General features: G+C 37.8%; 1 protein-coding gene across 5 annotated transcripts in view; it reads right to left on the bottom strand.

Annotated features, from left to right (window-relative positions):
- Positions 1–19,643, bottom strand: part of LOC120785145 (ecto-NOX disulfide-thiol exchanger 2-like) — a 184,935-nt gene that overhangs the window by 93,843 nt on the left and 71,449 nt on the right. For all 5 annotated transcript variants that reach the window (XM_040119561.1, XM_040119562.1, XM_040119560.1 and 2 more), the window contains one exon: positions 1,537–1,683. In XM_040119561.1, coding sequence (XP_039975495.1) covers positions 1,537–1,683 — 147 coding nt within the window. The remainder of the gene's footprint in view (positions 1–1,536; positions 1,684–19,643) is intronic.

The following is a 19,643-nucleotide window of genomic DNA, read 5'->3' as shown; positions in this document are numbered from 1 at the left end:
GTGATTTATGTTGCTCTAATGGAAGTATTTAATATTTTATGTCTACATCTTACAATCCGGGTAGATCTCTTCTCTGCATGATTACTCGATGTGAGAAAAACGTGAGAATCAACATGTAGTAGTGAGAATCAACACTACCAGCTGACTGTACTGACTCGAGTTTTAATTACCATTGGCCAGAAAATGTTTGCACCCCAGTTTTAGTACATTAGCTGAAGGGAGGCAGTGCTTTTAACACATCTGATGAAATCTCTCGTAGTGATGTGCTGGCTGATTTCAGTCTTCAGGGGGAAAAAAAAGAAAAAAAAGAAAAAATTCAACAGAAACTGATGGCCTTCATTTCCAGTGTCATTGAGACACTACACTACTATTAGGGCTCAAATAATTATTTAACTCTGTCTCTGCTCTGCAAGCCTACTACTCTGAAAACACACATTTCACATGTTTTCAAACTCATCATTACTAAATATTCTGTGTATAGTATGTACAGGCTATTGTTTTTTTTGTCAATTAACACTCCTGCTTGTTATTTTGCTACATTTCTGTTGAAAGTACAAAATTGTATCATGTACAAGTATATACATGTGTCAGTTTCAAAGATTTTGTATAGCTTTCAACATTTCAACAAGTCCGTCATTTGGATAGACTGGTTATTTTTTTGACAGTCATCTATGATACATTATCCAATTAAAGCTTGATGTGGCCAGTGAATTAAAATGAAATTAAACGTGAACTCATCCATGTGAAGATGCGAAGAAAAGACGAATAGTCGATTAGGGCCGTGTTAATGTGGAGTATTAATCCAGTCCAATTAGCATCGCCAAGAAAGCAGAAAACATGGAACAACACCTCGCTGTCTTAAGGGCCCTTTTCTTTCTATTACTTACAAAGCAATTAATTAGTCAGAACTTCTTTAATTCTTCAATTAGAAAGTCCTTCTTTAATTTGACACAGACCAGGCAAGAAACAGCGAACTCAAATTACTGTTTAATTATGCACACGCACAAAAACACACGTTTGCAGACAATCTTCTCTCAGTGTATCCCTCTCTATGTGACAGGCCAGTGTGTGTGTTTGACAAAGCTGAAGGTGTGTTGCAGTTTTGACTGACAGGTGGCGTTGGCAAGGTAACAGACAGTCAGGCACACAATCTCAGCGGAGCAGTTTCCTGCTGCAGCTGCCTGACCTCCAAACAGGCCAGACAACCAGAGCCTCAGGACATGGCAAGCTAATCGAAAAAAACAAAGACTGAACTAAGCTACTTTTTTACCATACTGCTACCAAATAGGATTATGCAACAATTCCCATCCAATTATATGATGTTGGTAGAGGAAAGGGACGAGGAATCTCAAGGTAAAAAAAAATCTAGCTTCTGTAACAGAGCTCTCCTGATTGAAGGAAAGCATTCTCTATTTAAGGTTACGGACACTTGCATTTAGAATTCAACATGGCTGAGGGGAAAACGGTGAGGAGTTTAGACTACAGAGTAATCCTCCACCTGTGGCAAAATACTGGCCAGGTAGCAGTTGTCCATACCTGGAGGCAGGATGGTTCTCTTCCGCTTCTTGCTATTTTCAGCTGTGTTTTCCAGAGGAGGACACTCTGTCACCAGTGGCCCGCTGGAACTGTTGAACTGGAGAGGGTCGTTGTTGGTTGCTGGATCGAAGGGCAGAGTGTTGAGTCCTGGAAGACACAGACAACACAGAATGCCACATTATAGCTGATAAAGCAATGGCTCCTGACCAAAGGGGAAAACGCTGTGAAATGTGAAAGTAAGAATGCAACATGAGATATTAGCTCTACTGTGCTTTTCATGTCGGATCCTGTGGGCTTCATTAAGACACACATCATTGAAGACTATATAAATTTTTCTATATTAATTACGCTAATGCTAGTGGCAACAGTGGTACCATACAAGCAATAATCAGGATTCAGTACAATCTAGTTCAAAAGATGGAAATATTATCCTGATAGAATTCTCAAACTAAAATTCTTTTCAAATTAAATGCCACCATTTTTTCTTCTGCTAAAGATCACATGATAGGATCAAAATCTCCAGAACGACTACTAAAAAGGACCTTGGGGTCAGATTGTTTTCCCAACTGATACTTCCAAGGTCAAGATTAAAGTTTGAAACATAAAACCCTAAACTGCACTGAAAAATATTTTTAAAAAAAGAAAAAGAAAAAAAAACATTTAAAGATCCACAATCTCATCACAACCGGGAAAACTCCGGCAGCTGATGAAGATCATGATATGATCATATGCTCCGAAACAGCTATTAAAAAGGACCTTGTGGTTATGTCTTTTTTGTGGCTAGCATTTTTAACAATTTTCTGCCCTACTAATCAATAATCAATTATCAAGAAAATAATTGGCAAATTAATCCCATAATCAAAATAATCGTTGTTTGCAGCTCTAATACAAAGTTAAGAGACAGTGTAGCTTTGAAAGAGATTACTGAAGTAAATTACTGGAACTTGTAGTTATTTAAAATCAGTTCAATTTAGTGAAATCTTTACTCTGCAAAAGGATTTTATTTTTTGTGCCTGAAAGTTTCTCTCCTGATCCTGGGCACAGAAAGACAACAATATACTAGTTGGCTGACTTCTCAATCAATATCTTGTGTGTGCAGACACACCGACACATGCACCGTTTCCTTCTCTTCCAATTAAGTTCTATTTTAACGAGGCCAAAAGCTAACAATAAAAATAGGTAAATGTAAAAATATGGTGCAAATACTGCTAAGAATACTTATCTGAAAGAATGCTCTGAACTGTAAAGAATCTAATGCTCCATACCAAAATAGCACTTCCACTTCCAACAGCACCTCATCCTAATTTGATCACTAATGCAAAGGTAATTCTATATTTTAAGGAAAATTCAAGCTCAGATATTTTGTATAATGAGGCCAATTTATCAGACAGTTCAATGGAGGCAAGGTTTGCTTTAGCATTTCTGTTTTTTTTTCACCGTTATCTTACAATAACAGAATCAACAGTCATATCGTGAATACAAGACTATAACAACACTTACATCCGTAAGAGATGGAGACAAAGATAATGTGGGGATTGCTCCCAAATCCAAATAAGTGAAAAACAACTTACCTTGTATTTTCTGCTTAATGTATCAGCTATTCTGCACTTTGTCTACATTAATGAAAAATTCATGACACTTCTTTGTGCTCAGATTTTTTTTCCCCCTCCATGGCACAACAGATCTTAAGACCCACATTACGGTGTCTCTACCTGAGGTCTGAAAGATCCTCATCAGTTATTACCAAACTGAGACAATGCTCTTAAAAAAAAAAAAAAACCCAACATATTCATTATAAGGAATTTTAACCATAAATCTGCTTTTCTTTACAAAAAGTGATGTGCTGACACTGAAAACTTGGAGGAATCATTTTCATTAAAATGCGTGTTGGTGCATTTTCATGTTTCCACATAAGACTGGATCTAATGAGATAATAGATTTCTGTGTCAACTGTGTCTTCCCTTTTCATTAATTCAATCAATAAATAGCAAGACTGATCAGTAGCTTAACAGAGATCAGACAATTTACACACTCAAAGAAAGAAAAAAAATAGATAAGAAGAAGCAGCATAAGCTATTTAGTTTATTCTGCAAATACAGATTTGTGTACAAAACCTATTTTCCTCTTACACACACACACACACACACACACACACACACACACACACACACACACACACACACACACACACACACACACACACACACACACTCTCTCTCTCTCTCTCACTCTCTCTTTGTGTGTCTACAAAAAGAGAAATAAATTATCTCAGGGCAGAGCTATAGGTTGTGTTACAATCCAGACAACACAACCTGAGAAATAAGGCCTTAAAATACATTAAACCTGCGAGTGGGAGATTTGTTAGATTTAGACAGAGCAGACAGTGTATTTGCTACAGAGTCAGCCTAAGAAGATCTTCTGTCTGAACCCACATATAAGACACACATCTCTTAGGTCAATTCCTACTCAGCATTCTAGAGAATGAAATGAATCCATTACTCTGCCAGTGTTAACTCTCTCACCAATAAACAGCTACAGTTTATATTTAAAGAGCCAGCCTTTTAGTCATGAAACGTATGAGAGTTCCCGTGGAGGAAGGCCAAGAGAGACCATGGAAAGAGTGAAACGGCACTGAAACAGCTGAGAGGGAAATACCAATTAACCTCACTAGTTACTGTGATATTCCAGTTCAAGATCAAGGCAAAAAGTTAACTTTTTCTCATAGTGGTGGGTTTATTCCATAACTTCATAACCTTTTTTTCCCTAAACAGGCGCTGAGAATAGAACAGGAAAAGGACGCACAAAGGATGAATCGCGAAGAAAGAAATTTGCTGCACTCAGATGTGTCATTTAAAACAGATGAGCTACACGACTGACTGCATCCAGTACTTTTTTTGTGATTTTGGGTATCTGGCGCTTGAGTTCTGTGGGGAAAGTGGAGTAAAAGCATTCCACGGATTCGGTCTCAATAAAACAGTTTTTCGTTGTACATCGTTATTTTATCTCACGTCAGAGGCTTAGTTCTCTCGGTTTGAGCTTAGGAACAGTTGTCAGTGTTGAGAACCAGTAATCAGACAGTTATGGCCCATAGCAGAAATATGTTCATTTAAAAACGAAGGGTGGGAAAAGAGCTTAGGACTGAAGCCTGCGAGTGTGCATAGATATATGTGGGAGGGTAAACCTTTATATTAAGAATGTCTTTGCTGGGTCAGTAACCCTGTCTGCTGTGCTACTCATATGTCTGTAGGCTGATGGATGGCGTGTTTAAGTTTCAGCATCTGGCCAGAGGGAGGACTGATGTCAGTGAGTATCACTCCCCAGGGGAGGAAGACAATAAATACCAGGAGGCTGGGGTGAGACAAGCTGTGGGCAGAGGGGCTCCAGAGTAAAGGAAGGAAATGAAAATGCTGGGAACTGGGAGACAAACTTTATGCACTGTGGTCTCTGGATGGGAGACAAAAAAATATCACAAATGAAAGTGACCTAATCTTACATCAAGGAACCATTAACAACATGCCCCATTAATGGTATAGTGAGCCAGGAAAAGACAGGACCATTAGAATACACAATGAAACTCAGTGGGTCATTAAAACACCATTCAACTGGATGCGAAACCAACTAGAGCATCTAGACCATGTAGTATCTGGGGAAATGTGTGCACCACATTATGTCACCATATTATAATTAAAACAGGTTAATAACACACTTAATCAATAACCAAATCTATGTTTGCTAAGCCTGAGTGATTGCGACAATAACAACTTGATTTGTCCAGTCACACAATAAGCCGCATAATTTACAGAGCTAATGAATGAACCTGTGTTTTGAGTAGAAAAACAAATTGTGATGTAAAATTGAAGCTAACAAACATTTGAAAACCAAAAAATGTAAAATATAATTTGTTTGTCTTACAGAGCTTAAATGATTTGTCGATTACCTGTTAAGTCGATTGACAGAAGGTTAATGAATTGTTTGTCATTTTTTGAGCAAAATGTCAAATTAATTCAATAGTTTCAGCTTCCCAAATGTAAAAATACATTTTTGCAATTTAAGTGACTGAAAATCAGTAAAAAACACTGCTTTTTGGTGTGTAGTGGTAATTTAATCTGAAACCCCACAGTTTCCCAAGCTCCCACAAATCATAACAAAAATAAGTAATGCCTTAATTCAATGGCAGGGAAGGAAACCGCAGCAGTAGAAACCTCTAATAATATGGAAAAAACAATCTAGGTCAGTTACACTAATTCCTGAAAACAGAGGTAATCAAGTTTGCTGCAACACAGAATCATGAAATATGAGCATCATTAAATAATGAGTTCATAATTTGTTTTTAATAATGACTTCAAAACACACTGGCAGCTCTGGGAATCAAACCTGTAATCTTTCAGGTTAAGATCACAGCTTTAACCAATGTGGCACTGAGCTGCAATGATTCTCTCACTAACATGTTTGTACAGCCCGTAATCTAACTATTATCAGCTAATAAACCCAATTTACATGCATAATGCAGAGCAGAAGGACATGTGCAAAAGCACAACATTTTGAGTAAGTGCTTAAGTGGGGGGAAGGCCTAAGCAGTGGCCTATTAATCTAAGATAGCACAGAGAAACATATAGAGTATGGGCCATGTAGACTGCTTTACATTCATTCATCTGAACAAGGCAAAAGGCCACACTGTGACACACAACATTAACATATCCCCAACCTCAGAAGTAAGTTTGAAACAAGGGGTATCATCAAAGGAGAGGCCAGGTGTAGCTCATTATCGGTATTTTCCAAGCTAAGTTAGCTAAAGTAGCTGAGGGAGCTGGTGACGTGGACCAAGGTTTATTAGCAACACATTATTAGCTGTTTGATAATGTAACCAAGCTGAAGGCTCATGTTATCCATTACCATTACATTTCTAACGCTGTAGAGAGCGCTACATAAAATACATTACCATTCTGATACATCGACTTTGTAGGCGACCCTGTACAATTCGCTCTTCTTCGGAAGAATAGTCTTCAGGGTCGGTGTCCGGTTCTGTATGCCTGAATCACTCCTGTATAACCACTTGCCATTGTGATCCACTAGTACTTATTAGGAAAAAGTGTAGAGTTACATCCAAGCCTTTTTTTTAAGGCAGTGCGGGGATTTTTTTTCAAGGAAATAAACTTCTAAACTTCTAAAAAAACTTCTAAATATGTAATTTTGAGGATATTTATCAATGACAGGAGAGGAACTTTAAGCTCCACTGATTTGTGTCATCAAACTAGCAAAGTGGCTGAGCCAATTCACCTATCAGGACAAAATCTAAAGAGGGTGTATAGGATGAACTTTTCACGCTAAACAGCAAAAAAAAATGGCTTCAGTTTGCAAGGTCGTGAGCTCACAATTGGATCTACCTGACTGAATTAATTCAGGAAAATATTATTCGTGATTCATTCAGATTTAGCTCAACAGAAAGAACAGGGAGCAAAGATTCCCAAGCTGTCAAAAACATGAAGCCCAGTTTTTATACTTTTACCATTTTTTTTTTTTTTTTAAGTAGAGCTCCCAAACTCTCTAAACTTCAGAACAACAATAGACATGAGTGAATAGTACAGCGAGCTGACCAACAGTGTAAGTATAGACAGACAATTTACTGGGAATAGGCAATGAATGTCATCTGAATCGTAAGCCAGAAAAACAGCCTTTTGATATAATCAAATAAAACACTGAAGTTATGGATTTGTAACTGGTGTGCAGCAGTCTTTCTGCCCAAACTGTCAGTCCAACTACTGGCCATCCCAAGTCTAAAGTCACGTCCTCAAATTGCTTGTTCTGTCCAAGCAAAAGTCTAAAACCAGAATATATCTAATTCACAATGATATAAAACAGAGAAAAGCAGTAAATCCACACATTTGAAAGGATGGAAACAGTGAATGTTTAACATTTTTAACAATTAACATACAATAGGAATGCATACCATTTAGGCAAAATGTGGTTGGGTTGGAAAGGGCATTAAAAGTATTCTAATATTGGGTTAAATGAAAAAATGAGAGGTCATATTATCCACTTATACATTAGTAATTCAGATCACAAGTCATATTCTGATAAGATTCAGAATCATGCTACATTGCTATTATTGCAAAGATGGCTGCTATGGTCATGGGCTATAACTCTTTGTCCTGCTGGGTGTTAGCTGGCAAGTCTACAAACAGGATCCCAAATTAGTCTTCAGTCACCCGAGAAGTTACTAGTGAAACAAAGTCGCAAGACTTCTATTAAGTCTCACTAAAAGGTTTGTACACAGATCAGTCACCGCAATAAAATGAGATATTGCTCTATTCATAGCCTGGAGTGTCAATCACTGGGCACAAGCTCCAAGGCTCCTAAAAAAGGTAGCAGACTGAAGTTATGAGTGCCCTTAGCAGATGTATAAACAAGGTGTCTGACTGATGTGGCTTAGCAATGGATGGCAAAGCATGCCAAGCAGCTGCGGCATTCTCATGAGACTATTAGTCAAGCTTTTCACTTCCTGTGTATTTATAGAAAAGACAAAGAGCAGTTAAAACAACAGACAGTCTGTACAAACAGAGGACCATTTTATGTACAGCTTTACTGTCCTGCAGGTTTTTGCTAATTTTAACAAACAAAATTAAAGGTTGAGAGCTACTTTGTTTCTGATCCTATCATTTGCTGAAAAAACAGCAAAACCTTAATAATTTGTCACCCATGCAAGCTGTGGTCACACTACAAATTAAAAATGTAAACATGGCAGCCTTGAAGTACAGTTTATGGGCTTTTATGGCAATCCAAGATAATGACAGGTGGTTTAATAAAACTAGTTCTCAAGTTCTGGCCTTTAATGAAAATTTTACTTCAAATCTGAAACCTCCCACCTGAGGTGAAAAATTTTCTTCATCAGTTCTTTGCACTGGATTCACAAAGAAGTTAATTACCATGAATACACCCTAGGTCTTTATACACCATCTAATCATATTCTCGATCAGGACTGACAGACTTCAGCCTGCTAAAACAAAAGCTCCTATTTTCATTATAACCACAGACCATTAAAAGACCATTAAGACGGCAGCCTAGACTGGAAAAGCTTGAGTTTCAGTCTCTCACCACTTGGAATGTGACAACAGGAAGTCTTACAGAGGACTGATTACAGTAAATATGGTGGTCACAGGACACTGTTAATCCATGCTGACCTCTACCCATGGGAGGTGGTACAAGATGCTATTGTTAAATTAAGATAGTTTGTGCACACAACAGATTAAGAGGATATTGCAGTCATCACTAAAATTATGTAAAGCAAACATTATTTCTCTGAGATTATATCTATATATATATATATATATATTATATTTAAAAAAAAAAAATATATATATATAGATATATAGATAGATCTATCTATCTATCTATCTATATATATATATATATATATTTAAAAATATATACAATTCTGAGAAAACTGGAACTGACTATTTTTATTACTCAAATTGCTCATGTTCCCTTATAACGAGCCTTTTGGGTTTATGCTCTAATTTTGCGCTTTATGACAGCTACAACATGACATTTACACAGTGTAGATGTTAGTATCTCTGTGGGCATAGTTTTTCCCTCTGGCTCCTGTTTAAACTCTTTTTTTACTGTAATAATTTCTTTAATCCCCAAAGAACAGTATACACTTTCATTGTTTGGAGATGTAGCAGGTGTTACCAGAGAAGGGAAATCAGAGTACCAGAAACAAAAGTTGCATAGGGATCAAAGGGAAATGGAGCGCAAAACTGTGGAGCGATTAATGTTCACCGCCAACATACTTCCAAAAAAAATATTACATTATACAAAGATGATCATTTTAAAAGACTGATCAAATTTTGTTACAATTATTCAAAAAGAAATCTAACCTGTCATTACACTTAACATCAACACGACTGTCAAGCTGGTTCTGGGAAGCAATGTGGCAATAAGAGGAAAATCTTTGGGGAAAAAAACAAACAAAAACAAAACCCCCACACTTTTCACTCAGAAATAATTGTCAGTTTCAAAACACAAAAACTTTTTACACTATTACAGTGTGTTGTCACATCCTAATCAGTTAAGTAGAGAAAATATCCAGGATATTCAGTATTTTGCATCTTTAAATAATGTTAAGAGACACCAATCAGGCTAATATCATTATAAGTATGTAGAAAGAATTATGTTTTTACAGTTGGGGTTTGGTAAAGGTTAATCTATTCCCTGATGTTGCGATGACATTTTGAAACTTAGTTAGCATTGGAAAATCTTATTGTGCACTTACAAATTTCCCCCTGCTCTGCATGTGATATATACTCTACCAATACATTGGCATATGGAGCTGGAGCACAGAGTCACACATAAAGGGCAAACACAAAATAAAAAGGGTTAGTAATGTGGCAGGATGGCAATTAATTTTTGTTTTCTGTTCCCAGGTTTGTCAATATCTCCAGTGTTCACTTTTGCTGAGCTTCAAACACAATCTCAGGTTAACATGCACATTGACGAGCACTAGCTCACCATAATCATGCCATGACCATTCATAAACTTTACTGACAATGAAAAAAATTCCTCTTTCAGACCCCCTCTGTCAGTCCTCTGAGCCGCAGGGAATTCACTGAAGGTTAATTTATTTAAATCTCCTATCCACTCATCTCTATTCCATAAACTGACTAAGAATCTTTGGTTTGCAGTATAATCCGCTTTCTACTGTCAAAGGCCCGTGCCCTTTCTGCAGTGCAGTGAGTTAACGAGAGTGAGTGTGTGTGTGTGTGTGTGTGTGTGTGTGTGTGTATGTTAACAAAACAACACAGCAATGGATAAGGTCATGTTAGCTTACACATACATTTACAATGTCTTCTGAGAGCAATGCATAATGTAAGTCTTTGAGGCGCTCATGCTAGGATAAAGATATAATAAAGTGAAAATGTAGGTTCCTCCATGAAGAACTGTTCTTTTCTCCTGTCCTCTATGCCCCAGAATGTCTAAGCTCTTACCATCTGTCCCCTCCTTTGAAAGATAGGATACTTTAATGCATGCAGTGTGTGGTCAGATCAAGATATCAACAATTAGGCTGCAGTACAAAGGATGGAAGCTTGGCTATGTAGCAATCCCTGTATCAATATTACAGTATGGCATGCGATATGACTGGCACTAATGCTCTTACGCTAATGACTTTGGAAACGCTAACCCTTCTCTTAAATAGTTGGTGAGGCTATTTGCAGTCTGTTAGAAAAACATCCAGCCTATGCCAACGTGTTTTTGTGTTCCAGGGTTATAGCTGATGAGAGGCTCACTGGCTCCAACGTTCTTCAATGGACCACTGAGGGAGCTATCTGTGTCTGAATATGGCCATGAATGACTATGACTGTGATCTAAAGCACACGTGGCTCGATAAATGACAATACTGTATGCCCATTCTTTGCCAAGTCTACCACATCAGGGGATTAATTTGAAGACTTTAGTTTCGGAGACTTGAACGTAGTGGCTCCAACTGCTGCAGTGTAGTGGTGTATCTCTTTTAGGCTGCACACGCACTTTTTGGCTGACCAGGTGTTAGTCAAAAAAAAGTAGCTGAAATTGACAGAACTGCAGCTCTGAATCCTTTGACAGACACAATTCGAAGAAATCATGGGTACTCCTTGAGAGTAAGGCGCAAGTCAACTCACCTAATTAAAATGTGATTAGGTCACAGAGGGGACCAACTCTTCTTTTAGTATTTTAAATTTACAGTCACTGAGCACATTTTTGGGAACACCACTCTAACACTGGGTAGGGCCTCCCTTTGCTCTGAAAACAGCTTCAGTTCTTTGTGGCAAGATGGTGGAAGCACTTATTTGCGATTCTGGTCCACACTGACATGATTGCATCACATAATTTCTGCAGATTTGTCAGCTGCACGTTCATGCTGTCAATCTCCCGTTCTACCATTCCAAAAGGTGTTCTACTGGATTTAGATCTGGTGACTGGGGAGGCCTCTGAAGTACACTGAGCTCATTGTCATGTTCATGAAAGCAGTTTGAGACCACTTTTGCTTTTTGACATGGTGGATTATCATGCTGGAAGTAGTGCAACCAAACCATGATTGAAGGGGCCCAAAGCGTGCCACGGGAACATTCCCCACACCATTACACCACCAGCACAAACCTGGACTTTTGAAACAAGACAGATTGAGTCCATGGATTCATGCTGTTGATGCCAAAATTGGACCCTACCATCTGAGTGCCCCTCGGCAGAAATCCAGATTGATCAGACCAGGCTACAATTTTCCAGTCTTCAACTGTCCAGTTTTGGTGAGCCTGTGCCCACTGCAGCCTCAGATTTCTGTTCTTGGCGGACAGGAGTGGAACCTGATGTGGTATTTTGCTGTCATAGCCCATATGCCTCAAGGTTTGACATGTGCATTCTGAGATGCTTCTCAGCTCACCACAGTTGTAAAGAGTGTTTATCTGAGTTACCGTTGCCTTCCTGTCAACCAACTCCAATCAGTCTGGCGATTCTCATCTGACCTCTCTCATCAACAAGATGTTTCCGTCTGCAGGACAAGTTTACTGGATTTTTTTTGTTTATGCAGCACTCTGAGTAAACTCTAGAGACTGTTGTGTGTGTGAAAATCCCAGGAGATCAGCAGTTTCAGAAATACTGCCACGGTCTACGTCACTGAGATCGCATTTTTTCCATCCTGATCTTTAATGTGAACATAAACTAAAACTCCTGACCTGTGTCTGTATGATTTTATGCACTGCACTTCTACAACATGATTGGCTTATTGGATATTTGAATGAAGTGTATATCACCATCTTTTGGCACAGTCTGCTCCTCCACTACATTTTATGCCACCTCTTGTTCTCTCCCATCTGTCTTCCAAAACGTAAGCTTCTCTTAATTATGCCTTTCTCTTCACTCCAGTGCTTTGCTCCCATCTACTTTTTTTCATTTTTTGTCTTATTTCCTGTCTGTTCTGAATCCGCAACTGCTCTATAATTTACTTCAGACCACCTATATTTTATCCTCGTGACGTAATGGACTGAAACAGACAACACAGGGGATTTATAAATGAGCAGCTACCATCAATGACAAGATTTTAAAAGCAGCAAGATGTATCCTGCTCTAGCCTTTTGCCTTTGATTGCATGAGTCCAACTTGTCTTTCAATAGCCATTTCTCTATGTACAACTGCAGCTTTTTGAGGCGTTTCAAGCTAGAGGACATATCCAGTATTTAGGCTTGCTAATATTTAAAATCTAAGGAGAAAAGACAGAATAACAAATTAGACGGAGAAAGGAAAGGGACACTGGGGAAAACAACAGACAAAAGGGTCGGTATGTATTCTAAATGGAAACTGCTTTCCGTGATTATAGATTTCCCTCCTCAATTTCCTGCATTGTCATTGCTGTCCTTGTTTGTCATTAAGCCAAAAAAGTCAAAAAAAAAAAAAAAGAAAAGTCAAACAAGGACAATGATCTGTGTTCAGACAGAACTGTGTAAAGCTTAGCAGGCATCTATTACTAAGGCTACCAATATTCAGTCATTATCTCGACATACAATGTGACTCAAAGCACCCGGCCCTTCTTCTCTTATTCACCCTCATTCTCTCATTTTGCATTTCTGTCATCTGATTCATTTGTCTATGCTTATGCCTTAGTTGAATGGGCCACTCTATTCTGAGTATTTACTGGAATAAGTTTTAAAAGAATGGGTGTTTTTTAGGTTTTCTCACTTTTTTGTATTGAAGACTTTCATGACCTGTTGCCACCTGAATGACATACATAATATATTTCTTCTAAAGCTGTGAGAATTAGTCCTTATTTCAGTAATTACCTTCTCAAAGAACATTTAGCCAGGAGAGATAAAGTTGATGTCTATAATAATCCATAAATAGATTGAATAGTAACAGGTTACAGTTCAAAAACATACATTTAAAATAAAACAGAGGATTGAGCCCTGCAGCCAGTGTCACATGAAAATTGGCATTATTGAGCTAAGACGACTCATAGCCATTCCAAGAAGTTAATTTTTCTGACTCATAGTCGGTGTCACAACTTCACACATTCCTTTACAAACCATGTTTTAATTTGGTTCTGGAAAGCACACCCACATCTTGTCAGTATGCTTCAGAACATCCCAGAGGCTGTACTTAGTTTCAAGTAAGGGAGATAAGAAGCCTTTCTCCCTTGTGTGTCAATTAATACTTGTAAAAAGTGCTCCTTAGTTGTTTGTATTGTTCGGCTCATGCATGCAGCTTCCTCTCCCTTCCCCTCTCTGAAATGAGAGAGGAATGTGATTGAATCTGTATCCAAATGTATCAGACCCCCTGAGTGACAATACAAGTGAGATCTTAGTGCTCTAGATGCAACAGCCCATTTTCAAAAGACAATTCTTTGCCTTTGATGCTATTTCAGGATGTAGCTACCGTAGAGGTCTATAGAGAAGAATTACCAGATGGCTACTTGTCATTCTCTGTGAGTCGGAGCTCTGAATTGTGGTCCAGGAAGCTTAAGTCCTCACGGTGAAGTCTGATGTTGATCACGATCTACTTATAACTGCAAGGCAGTAGAATAAAACACTCAGTCTAATTGAAGTCGACCACACATCAGTTAAATTTTCCAAGGTGATATTAGCGCAAAGGGGAAAGAAAAAACAAAACAAAACAAAACTTCTTTATATAAAATTTATATTTCAGTCCAGTTCCATATTATTCAGTTCAGTTTATAAAGTAACAAAAATAATCCACTTTGGGATTTCCCCGGTTATTGAACAAACAAAACTCAAAACAAGGAAGTATTCCCAACCCCAGTTCAGTTCAGTTCACTCACAAACAAAATCCAAAAAACTCCTAAAGCTTTAGTCAAGAAGGAAACAAAACAGTTAAACAAAAGCAAGTGGTCACCTGGCTTTCACCAACTCATGGTTACCCTGGTGAGTGATTATTAAGCAGTTGTTGAGACTCCGGAGACATGTAGCTGTCAGATCCTTGACAGATTCCTGGAAATGACTAAAGGAGATAACTGGCCAGTCTCCCAGGGAAACACCCGCAAATCTGGGGCGAAAATGTGGACTTAACACGGAACAAATGCCTGGGTAAGCTGATGAAGTGGAGGTCTAACTTTACCTTGCTCTTTACTTGCCAGCATCGGACACCATACTGATTGTGCGGCTCATCATAAAGGGACGTAACTGGACCGGACTTCCAGTAAAGCGGGTAAATCAGAGCCATATAACTGCTTGACAGGACTGGTGGGGTATGGAGGTGAGTGAAAAAACATATTTATAGTATTTCTTATTATTCATAACAATATAATTTGGGCGATCTACTTCTGTCACTTTTTCGTTTGGTCAACTGAGTGCAATGACATGAATGCCTTTTTGGAAACGCTGTGTGAAAGTGTATGCCTTTATTCCCATTTGTACAATTCATCGTATCTCACCCTCACTGTGACGCTAGGCTTTTCACCTGCCGTTGAGTCCATTTGGAACAGCTATAAACAGAGTTTGCCTTCAGACTTGGTCTGATAACACTTCTTACAAACTAGTTTGTTTCAACCATACCTTGGCCTTTAGCAACATTAAGCTGAGTGTTCTCACTTTCCGATTTACCTCCAAATAAAATGGTTTCGACAATTTGGCTACTCTGTCAGCTGATTTAAAAACTATTTGATTGCCTGGTGGCTTGTGTCTCTTGCCCCACTGGACCTACTTTTAGCGATATAGCTATTACTTTGGTGAATAAATTATCATAATTGATAGAACAGATGACCAGAGGTGAAAAAATAAAACCCAAGTTGTAATAAACCAAAGTTTTTCTTAAATTGTGATTATATAACTCAATGGCATCTTTCCTTAGACCACCCCAGCCAAGTAAATGTCTATCAAACCCCATTTCCCAAGTTTGAAACATTGGCTTATTGGTAAAGATTTGAAGTTTCAAGCTAAAGCTGCGATAATAATTATGGACATCATCATGACAAGCAAACTGGTCTTCACCTGTAAAATCAGCATAATACCCCATTAATTTTAACTGAGAATAACCACACTTGTCAAGACTGCCTCAGTCTCTAAATCAGCACAAAAATTTAAGACACAACAATACCTCTGAATGACAGAACACAATAAAATTGCCACATTTTCGAATTAAGTCCTTCTTCATTTTTGTCCCTTTTTACCCCCACTAAGTACAGAGATGCTAACAGAAAAAAGAGAAAGAAAAACAATATTTAGTCACACATGAGAGTGCTAATGGACCCTGTGGCAGAAAATGTCAGCACTCATTGTCTGAAGTCTCTTGTTGTTTTGTCACTGGAAAATAGGAAGGAAGGTGTTTGTGGCAAACAGGGTTTTAGTGTGCCAGAAGGAATTATTCAGTGAAGCAAGAGAAACTTCTTCCTGTAATGACCAGGGAAACAAGTCAGGGGGAATCTATTCCAAAAGCTGCCACACTGAAATTTAAGGCATAAATAAAACAAATAGCCAAAGTGGGGCACAAGAGCGCAAAACAACATCTTTGTTTTACTTCGGGGCGGCTGGGAGCAGTTGGGGTCACAACAGGTTACACTCAGTCAAGTGAACACCCACTTAGGAGCGCAATGATTTATTTGATTTATTCAAAGGCCTTGGGTTTCCACTGATGCATGCTAAAGCTAAGCTCTGACTCATTTAAAGACAGAAACATAGTGACAAAGGGTAAAGTGAATCATCTTTTTAAATGTGACCCCTGGTACAAATTTCACTAGCAAAGTATGCCAGTGTAGGAAGAACAGTAATGCAACATATTCTGAACACTAAGTCAAATGGCAACAGCACACAGATGTTAATAACATTAATAGCTAGAGTTGCCAGGGAAGATTTACCACATTTGCATTAAAATATTGTAATATAGGAGAATTTGATAGATGTGTATTAGCAAGATTATTGCCAACAGTTTTTCCAAATACTCCAATCAGCAAATTAAGTTATCCCTAACCAGTACTTTATTGGCTTGTGCCTTCATGCCAGAGTGGGGAATATATCGACATAGTGGTGATTTTTGTTCAGTCAATAAGCCAGCTATAGTGGAGTATAACAGTGAAGGAGAGGCAATATGCATGCATTAAGGCAGCAAGTCGGAGAGAACCACACTTAATGTGAGAAGGCATCCACAATACATCAATATAACTTTTCATTATAAGGTATTTTTGAATCCATTTTAATCAAGTTGTTGTTTAAAGTCCTTTATCATTTATCTATCAAGCAAAAATGTCAAGTATTTACTGGTTCAGACTTTTCAAATGTGAGGCTTTGCTGCTTTCCTTTGTCTTGTATGATTGTAAATTGAATACCTTTGTGTTTTGGAGTGTGGGTTAGATAAACATACAATTTAAGCATGTCACCTCTAGAACTGTGATGGGAATTTTTCACTATCTCTTGACATATTAAAAAAATGATATATTCATTAATCACAAAAAAAATTTAAAAAAGGGAAAAAAAAATTGTATACTTTGAAAAAATGTATGTTCAGAGAGAGTTGCATGTTTAAAAGTGATTGCACATCATATTAATAACATTAGTTAGAAAAAAGTTAAAATAGTGTAATGACAGACTCTGCGGGCTGCTGCTCAAGAAACTGTCATGCCATTTACCTACTGATGTGTGATCACAGCCTTACTTTGTCAAATCTGTCTTCTTCCTACCCATCTCCCTTGCCAACAAGCACATTTTGCGACTCTGGTGTCTGACTGTAGAAGCCAAAACCCCCTTTTTGTAAAATCTCAAGTGGACATTCTAAGAATTGGCTGTGAATAAACCAAGCTATTTTAGTGTTTTATCCTGTGTTTCCATGCAGTTTGTCAAACCCAATAAGCACCACAAAACAAGCAAATCCTATATTTCCTGCCATTTATGTCTACCCTTAATGGATCCAAAAGAATTGCAAAAACTAAACAGCCAATATAACCTGAAGACAGATTATCGGCTTTGGGGAAAAATCTGCTACTTTATTTGTTGTTGCCAGACTACTTACAGTAGATTTAGTAACAATGAGTCCACAGTCTTCTCATGTCATGTTAACTGTGCACTGTGCAGCAGTGGGTCAAAACTGGAGGCAGAACAATGTGTCCACTCTGCATTTGTGTCATACATTGAGTCAGTCTCACAGTTTGACAGCACGACTGCATAAATGAAAATGTACAAAAATAAAGTTGGGATCCCTGCTCCTTTAGTACCTAAACTTCAGGTCCACTTAGGCTGGGGGAATAAATATTTCCTCGGCTAATCTTTAATTTCTCTTCTCATTCTGACCTATTGCTGGAGCTGTCTGGCACAAATGCAGCATGACCATTTTGAGTGTTCAGATAACCATCTGCTGGCCTCTTTGAAATTGGTAATACATTCTCAGCTGTTTGCACATTCAATGGTATTTCTCAGGGGATAAGCTTCGATAATTTGACAAAACGAAACAATAATATTGCAATAGTATCATCTACAATATTCTTTTTTGCAGTGACTGAGTGTTCCTGATGGATACTACATAAGTAGGGGAGGAAATGGCCTTTGCAGACAGTAAATGGCCTGGTCACGGAAGCAATCAGGACAAAGGCAATTAGCCATTTCATAGATCACACTTATCCAGTTATGAAGGCAACCAAGTCCAGTAGAGGCCATTCAACCAACGTAATGAATAAAGAGTCCTCCTTCCATTTGAACCATGCAGTATATCCATGCAGCATTAAGAGATCTAATGCATTTAACGAATGCTATGGTGAGAGAGCAAACTTTCTAGTAGCTGAAGCAAGGTTAACAGTACAGCACTTCATATGATTTTATGTTTTATCTACAGCTATAGCTAGTCCTGAACACACAAGTTGGTTCGGTTTTGTTTGGATTAAGAAAAATGATTCTCAGTGAGCAGAAAAAAAACATGATGTTGAATTAAAAAAAAATGTTTTTCATTCGCAAGGGTTGCTCAAGAACTGTGGCAAGTTGGGAGCAGAATGTTTAAGTGATGCTGCAGCTTGGCAGCTTTCTCCAAGTGGCCATGTCTAAGTTCCCCACAAGCACATGAACTGATGTCATCGGCATTTTCAAAATGTAACGCCAATATATAAGCTACTGTATTTGTATTTGACCATGTCTTAAAGATGCAATGTGTTTCTCTGACTATAGATATTTGCCTGGAGAAGTCATGAGAGGAGTGCTATCCATAATAATACTTTCCCTTTGCAGAATGCATTATTATTGAAATAGGAGAGTAGGAACATCATTTTAACTGGAGTGATTCAGTGATTTCAGTCTCCTCAATCAATTTCAATCTCTGTTTCAATCAATAGAACACTTTTCTAACAGGAGACACAGTTGCCAGGCACTCTGTATAGCCTGTACTCTCTTTCAGAAAACTCCTACGTCGGATGTCGTTCGTGTAATTCATGAATTATACATACCATACCATACCAAAGATGCATTCTGGTATCAGCAAAAATAATGCCCCCTCAGTACTTTATGGAGAAAAAATACACTCAATGTGCCATTGAGATCATTCATTAATATCACCAACTATAACTGTATTATGAATAAATTGCATTACTGGTGTTGTTTTTCAATCCCAATTCTGTCTGGAAAGGTTCATTTCTAGCTGATCCTGGTCCTGATTTAAAAAATAAAGTCACAAAGCATCATGGTTAAAATCCAGTAGCCTCTGGCAAATTTCATAGACCTCTTTTCCCTTTCTTCTGTTACTTTCCAAATTTGGCTGTTTTTAAGGGAAAATAAAATAAAATAAAAATAATAATAAAATAACAATCATAAAATAATAATAATAATAATAATAATAATAATAATAATAATAATAATAATAATATTATTATTATTATTATTATTATTATAATAATAATAATAATTTCATTAAAAAAAATGATACAATCACTAGACTCGGGTAATACAAATGTCATTTGGAGAGGGTAAAATCTGGGTAAAGTTATAAGTGGGAATGAAGTACCAATTCCGTAAATTCAAACTGTAAAAGTAAATGTTTAGCACCAAAAAATAGCATGGTTTTGTTGCGTTGGGTTATGCTCAAAAAGAACACCTTTTTATTGGACCCGTTGTCCAACCACGTCTGAAATCAAAAGTGCATGATTGTTCCAAATGGCG

Source organism: Xiphias gladius, chromosome 23 (assembly GCF_016859285.1).
Source record: "Xiphias gladius isolate SHS-SW01 ecotype Sanya breed wild chromosome 23, ASM1685928v1, whole genome shotgun sequence".
Lineage (NCBI taxonomy): Eukaryota > Metazoa > Chordata > Actinopteri > Istiophoriformes > Xiphiidae > Xiphias > Xiphias gladius.
This window is presented reverse-complemented; position numbering and strand designations above follow the sequence as displayed.